The 9,251-nt window shown below is 33.9% G+C and overlaps 1 protein-coding gene across 1 annotated transcript in view; it reads left to right on the top strand.

The window, feature by feature from the left end:
- LOC108378176 (eye-specific diacylglycerol kinase-like) overlaps nucleotides 1–9,242 on the top strand; it is a gene marked incomplete at both ends in the record, with an annotated part of 11,130 nt that extends 1,888 nt beyond the window's left edge. The window contains 3 exons of the mRNA XM_017634468.1: nucleotides 2,171–2,374; nucleotides 5,371–5,497; nucleotides 8,973–9,242. Of these exons, the coding sequence (XP_017489957.1) occupies nucleotides 2,171–2,374; nucleotides 5,371–5,497; nucleotides 8,973–9,242 (601 nt within the window). The remainder of the gene's footprint in view (nucleotides 1–2,170; nucleotides 2,375–5,370; nucleotides 5,498–8,972) is intronic.
- Between the last annotated feature and the right edge of the window lie 9 nt (nucleotides 9,243–9,251).

Genomic DNA, 9,251 nt, shown 5'->3' with positions numbered 1-9,251 from the left:
GTTAATTACTAGTATTTTCAGTAAAGTGTGGCAGCTAATTACTCTTAAACTATGACTATACATACATACATACATACATATATATGTACATAAGTAACATTATTCGGCTCTGCCAACGAACGGAATTAATCAGACTAAAAGCTTCAAATTTAATTAAATGCAGCTCATTTAAAATGCGAATGAATGCTCGCGCTTATGCAGCACAATAAGGCGGCGCAAAGCAATTTAAATCAATTACAAAATTGTTTCATGTAATTCAGTTATTGCGTGTTTAACACACATTAAATATTACGCTGCACTCATACGCATGCCGGCACGCGTGAACGCACGCCTACACACGATCGTACACGCGCATGCCAACTTATCCGCAAGAGCGCACGTATCCCTGCAAGGAAGTTCTTTAGTACTTAGTTTTATAGCTAATAATTTGTGGGAATATACACAAAATCATTATTCTCGAACTTCTAGTTGTAATTTCGCCGAATCACTCTAAGCGTATAATTTTCGACACTATGTTTTAATATTTTCTGAACTTATTCATAAAAAGCATAGATGAACAACGAAGAAGCAGCTTTCCGATTTTCTCTTTCTTTCGTTAATTTTTTAAAATAAATCACTTAATTCAGAAGGAAAATCTAATTCATTAGAGCAGCTAAGTCGTTCAGCTTTTAAAGCATTCATTCTAAAGTTTAGAATATTAGACTGAATAACCGGTATAAGTGCACCAATCCACCATTGATGGCAGCCACTTAAAATAAGAAAACCTCAGAAATTTTTATTTTAATTTTTTAAGTCATTTATCATTTCACCGTGCGACAGTAAAATTTATCCAGGAAAAATTCATATTCACGGAAAATATAGATTTTATATAGTTAGTATTGCTAAAAGGCCAAAATAAAAAAAATAGGTTTAAATATAAAAACGTAAAAAAAAACGAATTTAACTTTCTTCCAACGAAATAAAGTATACGCAACGGTATCCGTTTCCCCTAATGAATACAATAAGTAATTCCACTAATATTATAAATGCGAAAGTTTGTGAGTGAGTATGTTTGTTTCTCATTCTTTGGATAAAATTTAGCTTAGAGATAGCTTATGGCTTAGAATAACATATAGCATATTTTCTAAAGAGGGTTGCCACCTCATCAAATTCTTAAATTCAATTTTAAATTATAAGTTTTAACTAAATAAGTTAAATGAAGTATTACAATGTGCGTGGAAAACAAATGATGTTTAAGGAAGCTTTATTCTGAAAATATTTTGAAGAATGTTGCCACTTGTTTTGAAGTCAAACACAATTTTTCCTTAAGTTAAATGAAGATTAGAATATGCATGTTAATAGATATGTACGGCTAGGCTTTCGAAGGGTTCGAAAATATTTTTAAAACGGATTGCCACCGGTTTAAAATTAAATTTTAATTAACGATATTATGATGATGACAAGTCCAACAAAAGAGGCTTTATTTCGAAAATATTTTTAAAAGTCGAGTAAAATTTATTCTGTTACTTTAATGAAATATTGCAATATAGATCACGAACGAAACATATTTGAGAAAGCTTTATTACGAAAACAGTTTCGAAGGGGCTGTCATCTGTTTTACAGTCAAATTCAATTTTAATGAACATTTGCAAAATGGAATAACTTTCGTTTTCACATTAAAGATTTTACACCTTTCCAAAATTTCACTATATTTGTTCTGCATGATCTGAATCTAAATCAAACAATCCACTGAGATGTTTATATAAAACAAACAGACACATTTTTTAAAACAATTTCCACCTATACTGGAATATTATTGTAGTATAATTGTCCTGGCGAAAAGTAAACTAAATTTTTGTTTAATAGTTAGATATTCTCCTCTTTCGTTTGATATTTATATTAATATCGTAGAGTGAGTATAAATAAGTATTTAAGCCATTTTTCGAAAAATTTAGTGCTTTGAAACTTTAAAATTCTATCAGAAATTAAATTGATGAGAAAATGAAAAACTGAGTATGCAGCATTAATATTTACATAAAATTTATAGTTTCACGTCCATATGCAATTTTTCCTGAAAACCCAAAAAAAAGTTGATTTTAGTCGCACGATGTTAGCAGTCAAGGATTTCTACTTATACTTACTAATTAATTTTTTTTTACATTTTTAATTTAATTTGTTTATGCAACAACAGAAAAGTGGTCAACGCATGAAATGCTCGGCCTGCCAATTAATTGCACATCAGAATTGCATTCCAATCGTCAATGAAAAGACTCAATTAGCATGTAAGCCAACATATCGAGACGTAGGCGTTCGACAATACAGGGAACAATCGACAACGCATCATCACTGGGTGCATCGCAAAATGGAAAAGGGCAAATGCAAACAGTGCGGAAAGGTGAGTAAATCGAATGTTGTTCGAAATATATCGCTACTAAAAGGTGAAAGGGTGCCAAGTCCAGTTTTTAGTTTTTGACACAGAATGGCAGGTAATACGAAATAACATCGACTGGACTTGGCACCTCTTCACCTTTAGGTGACGATATCATAGCAAGTGTATATGTACATAATTAATTCTTGAAAGCTTTTAAGTAAGCGATTATATTGAATTGGCAAACTAAATTTGTGAAAATCGCTACTTAAACCGCAAAATCACTCCTGCAGTGCATGCCAATGAACGCTTTCAAACCTCTAGCCAAATTTAATTCATTTCCAATTATTTATATAATTATTCAAGCTCATAAGCTGCCCATCCTACCACGCCATTATCTTTTCATATTTCGAGCTCGTCTTATCCTTTAACCAGATTTCATGGAATTTATTAATAAACATCTCCATTAGCAACATCGATTGCACACTGCCAGCATACTAAATTATAATTTAAGTGTAGAGCAGGTAACGATGTCTGTGGCAGCAACCAACCACATTGAATAGTAAATGTTGCATGCAACAAGAATTACCAAGAAATTTTCACGTTTTCTGGAATATTGAAAATATTGGCACGTCTGAGGTGTCCGAGCATTCCATTGTCGTCGATTATCGTTAACAGAAAGTAGCATCAGCAAAAACAAGAAATGAAACACACAAAATAATTGGAAATGGAGAAACCGACAGCAAATAGCGGTTTGCAGAAGAGTGAGAAAAAGACATATACATATACATACATATGTATGTAAAAATGTATAGATATATACCCAGTCGAAAAAAGAAGGATTAAAAAGTACTTGCAGAAGGCCTTCGCTGAATTGTAGAGGGCCTTACCATCTCCCTGATTTCCTTAATTACTCTTTTTTATATGAAACGGGCACAATTGCAAGGTATTTCCTTTCCACTTTCGGGAGAACAGATCATATAAGGACTTATTTTTACGCGTAAGTTCTCTCCTTTGAATACGATGTTCATTAGGGTGGAGTTATATTATGCTTCTTTTAGAAATCGCTTTTTCCTACCTGTAGAAAGTTGCTTTTCTGACCCAGAAATAGGGGTGCAAAATGTTGTTGGCTTCATCGTATGCCCTTATTTCTGGACTAGAAAGTCAACTTTCTTCATATTTCAACAAAAAAAAATCCGTAATTTCACTCCACTATAATACACATACTTGTGATTCTGGCTGGTTTAGGACTCTCCTACACTCGAAAGCTACACTGGATGTGGAACCTTTGAATTTAAACGACTGTCAGAGTAGTTGGTAATAAAATGCTTCGTAAAGGCTGAGGAGTTTAGGAGATATAGAGCTACTTCTTTACTGCCTACCCAAAAAATTTCCCGGGAAAGTAATTTTTGGAACAGTTTTACACAATTTGCAAAAACTCGTCGAATTCGTCAGATTCACCGTTACAACTGTCATATTAAGTATGTAACACTTCTCCTTAGCATGTATATGTATGAACACTTAGATTTCTAGCTGCCGAAACTTCCATGTAAGCTCATCGAAAGCAGATTTTATATTTATAGATTGATCTTTCTTGCCTTCTATACGCCAGAGGTATAAGCGCGTCACATTCCAAACACTCAAAAATATTTACAAACTTTCAGTGCGCATACATGCATACCCCTAAACTTACATACATACATATGTTATATAGTATGTTATGCATTTTTTAAGATGCTAAGATACAACATATTTAATTTCTTCTACTTGTTAGCAGAATCGCGAGAAAAAGTTTCTAACTACTCCCTTCGCTTAAAATCTTACTTTCAAAGGGAATTTTTTGTCATAAACGTATATATGAGGACCGACCCGGTCTAATGCAAATATCTACATATATCCCTTATGAGTTGTAGCTGAAGTAATGCAATGGCTATAAATGAAGCTATGAAGCACAAATTTAAGCACTTTCACACTCACTTAAAAATTTTAAGCGAGTATAGATTTTTTGTTGTAGAAATTCTATGGTCGGCCGCTGTGGTGTAGTGGTAAGCAGTGCGCGCTTCCACTCCGCAACGCCTGGGTTCAAACCCTGGTCAAAGCAACATCGCAAAAAAAATATAGAAAAAAGGTTTTTTCTTCACAGCGGTCGTCCCTCGACAGGCAATGGCAAACCTCCGAGTGTATTTCTGCCATGAAAAACAGCTTCTCATAAAAATACAATCGCCGTTCGGAGTCGGCGTAAAACTGTAGGTCCCTCCGCTTTGTGTGACAACATCAAGGCGCACGCCACAAAGCGGAGGAGAAGCTCGGCCAAACACTAACATATGTGTAAGCGCCAATCTATTATTATTATTATTAATTCTATGGTTCGTATGCAATTTCATTTGACTTTGCACATTTGTATGTATATAGTTTTCATTTTTACGGCAAGTCATGCAATTATAACTTTATTAACTTTATATTGAGAGATTGAGCTTTTAAGGTGAAACTAGCAAAAGTGAATTCAAAATAAGAAGTGGTTTCATGGAGTCAGATCATTTTATGTATATTTAAGATTTTATAATTTTGCAGAGTATATTTTCGTACTTATTACACCGTTTAGAAGTGTGCACGCCGTTATACTTAAGAAGTCTTTATAGCTTAGTATCGTTCCTTGCTGTTGGGGATAAGGCACTGCGGCCTCAAGATTTATTGTGCCTTACATTAAGTTTATATAAAAAAAAGCTTTTTGTAATGGTTAAATACTAACAAACTTTTCTTGGTAGAAGTATACAAATATTTTTCATTTAGAGCAGTATTGCCCAGAAAGAGCTTTGACCCTGTACCCGTACATATAAAAGATATATATAGAAAGCTAACACAGCCCAATTGAGACTTAGATAGAAAACCTTAAGAACAGTATTATTCTCTTGATAATACTGTATCTACTTACATTCACTATTTAGTACATTGTCAGAGACTGATCTAACATGCCGAAACTAATTGACTTTACATTTTCTTAATATTTACTTTATTTTGTACAGGCTGTGCAAGGTAAACTTTTTGGCTCGAAGGAAATAGTTGCATTATCCTGCGCTTGGTGTCACGAAGTCTACCACAATAAGGAATCTTGCTTTAATCAAGCGAAAATTGGCGAAGAGTGTTCGTTGGGTAAGTAATTGTATAACTGAATTTCAAAGAGTAAACAATTTCAAATATAATGAAATTGTAGGTAGGTTTGTAGTATAAACATACCTATCCAAATTTATTTAAACTACAAGCAGCAAGTTTCCTAAATTTTTCACAAGAAAATTGATAACTCTTAAAAAGTCTCAGTTAAGAGCAAAAAAATACATTTTTACAAGAGGAATACATGCCCAAATTTTTGTAATTCTCATACAATAAATTCATGTAATCAATCAAAAATTTCGCAAAAGCTGAGTTAAACATATTTTAAACGACGTACATATGTAAATGTCGCCTTAATTGTATCCCTATATATATTTTAATCGTTAATGGTGGCTATTACACAGTGCCGTAAGGAAGAATGAAGTAGAAATACCTGCGAAGCGATGTCAATTTTCTTGTAGGTCTAGTCGAGTTAAAAAAGTATCGAAATATAAAATTTGCCCAACACCCTAAAAGACTTCACTTAGGGTTAAAAAATCGCTTCTTCATTCCTTTAAAGGTACGAAGCCAGTAACTGAGTTAGTGTTCAATTTCTCACAGGCTTAAGAAAGAAGAAACTGAGATCTTTCGAGTAGTCTATATATCAATTTATATATGCAACTTTAAAGACTGTGTGCATTTGCCCAACACCCCAAAAGTTTTCACTTTTTACACAATTTTCAAATGTTGGAGTTGGTTTTTAAGCACTATTTTACAAAGTAACCATTACAGTCCTCAATTCCTTGAAACGGTACGTTTAATTACTATAAAAATCGGTTTGAAACTAACTTTTCATGAAAAATGATTTCTCGATATGTATGTTCAATACAAGGAGAAACTAATGATGTTTAATAAAAAAAAAAAATCGACTCGAAAAATCTTTCCGTTTAAGTAATATATCTCCGTTCTAAATATGAAATAAATCGGGCCGTAAATACGAGGTTTCTAAATATTTTGACACCTGTGCCACCTTTCATATTGCATTGTCATCGGGTTCTGAACTAAGTTTGAAGTATGAAGTCCCTAGCTCATCGAGAAGTTGGTTAAAAATTTATTGAAAAATTTGATTACAAACAGGTGAAACTTAATAAAAAGCTAATAAAAAAGTTGTGTGTAAGGCCAAGAATTGTATTTTTCCAAAAAAGTACTTTACAGCGCCCTGCGACGGGCCGTGGTCAACTACACAAACGCAAAACCGGGTTAGCGCTGTAGGGAATTTTTGAAATCGAAAATAAAAAATGAGGCCATTGTGTAAATGCGTATCGATTTTTAGGAAGAAAACCATAATTTGCATATTTATTTTTAAATATTGAAAATCAAGGTAAAATCAAAATGTTAAAAACCAAATTCGCCAATTGAAAGAGCATCAGAAAATGCATAATAAACACTGGCGTGGGCCGAAAATCCACTTTTTTATAATTCTGATTGGTAATAACAAAAATATGGTTCATTATGTCCTGAAAACAATCTGTGTAAAAGATGACAAGTTTTGGTCAATATCTTAGGCTCGTCCAAGTCCATCAAAATTAAAGTGCTAAAAATTTATTTGTCTTAGCTTACTTCGATTCTCTACAAAAAAGGTCCATACACCAAATTATGTAGGACTAATACATTCGAAGATACTTGAAATTTTAGTAAAAAAAAAACTGTATTAATTAATGTATTTATTAATTTTTATTTTTTGAGCACATTGAACTTTGATGGACTTGAGCGGGCCTAAGATATTGATCAAAAATTGTCATCTCTCACAAACACTGTTTTTAGAGCATAATGAACCATATTTTTGCTATTACCAATCAAAGTTCTAAAAAAAGCGGATTTTCGGCCCACGGTAATAAAAATACATGTTCGATTTTTTTTATTACATGCACATATGACAGTGAGCGGTGAGAAGCAAAATTCATAAAATTTTCAAAATTTCAAAGAAAGCAAAAACTTTGTTCGGACCAGATAGTAATTTCACCAGTTTTCAGCTTGATCCGAGATATTCGCAATTTTACCATGGACATTTTACGTAAAATACTTCATACATATTTTAATTTTATTGAAAAACACTCTATCCCAGAATTTGGTTGAAGAACGCCCTATTTCAGAATTCGTTTCAAAAACACCTTATCTCAGCTGCCGATTCAAAAACGCCCTATGTCAGCACATTTTCAATACTTTTTGAAGCGAGATAGGCCGTTTTTGAGCCGAATTCTGAGATATGGCATTCTTCAACCAAATTCTGAGATAGAGCGTCTTTCAAAAAAATCTGAAATAGGGCGTTCTGGAAAATTTTTTTGAGATAGGGCGTTTTCGAACTGACTGACGAGATAGGTCGATCTTCCACTCAGCAATCGATATTATATGCGCATATTTTCGATTTTTTAGTGCACGAGATTCCGAGCCCTAGTGATAAGATAACGAAAATGTTCATCTTTTAGAAAATTATATACCTATACACTTTCTCAAACACTTTCATGTATAAAAATGTTAGTCATCCCCGCAAACATAAATAGTTGGACCGATATAAGGCTAAACGAAGGTAAATATTCCGAAATAGGACTCTTCAGTGACACATTTACGCAGGCAATTGCAAACTTCTTACTTCCCACATCGCCGATTTCAATTTCATATCCTCTACCCACCAGCTGGCATATCAATGCATTTGCATTAGCTCACCGCACAGCAATTAGACTAATGCGTTTGACAACCGTTCAATTTCAGCAATTAGACATTATATGCAGCTACGGATATACATCTAGTATATGTAAAAATATCTAAATGTATGTACAAGTACATATCAGTAATCTGAATCAGATGAACGAATGTTGCTCATACGCCCCGACAACCACTCGTTAAAAATTGGCTTACGCCATAGGAATCGATTGGAAAATTTTACGGTTAGTTTTCGTTAAAAGTGCAAGTAGTACAAGTACATATGTACGTACGTACACACGTATACATACATAAGAAATCTCATGCTAACACTTACACACACATGCTCGCTGCAGTCCACATTCGCTTGCAATGAATTTCGCAGGCGTGCTCACCACCGCACTTTAAGTGATTGCATGCGTTTTGTGTTCACATCGTATCTGTAGCAAAGTGAGTGGGCACATTTTCCTGAAAGCTTCTAGAGTTGCTGCCAATCGCCATGACTTAATTTTGTGGGGTAGGAACGGATAAAGATTGCTTGCAAGGTGGGACGATGCCGTTAGTTATTTCCAAAATTACGCACTTGCGGTAGGACTAGGGTACAAGCAACAACAAACTGTTGCCCAAGAATAATTTAGATAACACATGGCTCGATAAATTTTATTTTTACTAATATGAAGCATATAAAAATAAAATGTGATATTCAAAATAATTACATACATTTTTTGAAAACGTCGCTTGTTGTGATTGTTATTAAATTTCTAAGTTCAGTGAGCACTTTTAAAAAGAATAGTGGATAGTGGTATTTTTTTTTTAAACACTTTAATACTTTTTTCAGGCAACTATGCACCCATTATTGTGCCGCCTTCTTGGATTGTCAAACTGCCCACTAAGGGAAATTTCAAGTCCTCCATAAGAGTGAACAACAAAAGCAATGTTACAATAGGTACGAGTAAAAAGAAGGGCACGAGTAAGCGCCAAAAACAAAAGGAGGAGAAGAAAGAGCCACGCGCCTTCATCGTGAAGCCCATCCCATCGCCCGATGTCATACCCGTGATAGTGTTCATAAATCCCAAATCGGGCGGCAATCAAGGTGTTAAGCTTTTGGGTAAATTCC

This window comes from Rhagoletis zephyria, unplaced genomic scaffold (genome assembly GCF_001687245.7).
Source record: "Rhagoletis zephyria isolate East Lansing unplaced genomic scaffold, Rhagoletis_zephyria_1.1 Rzeph_scaffold_13506, whole genome shotgun sequence".
Classification (NCBI taxonomy): domain Eukaryota; kingdom Metazoa; phylum Arthropoda; class Insecta; order Diptera; family Tephritidae; genus Rhagoletis; species Rhagoletis zephyria.
Note: the sequence above shows the minus strand (reverse complement) of the source record. Positions and strands in the feature narration are given on the sequence as shown.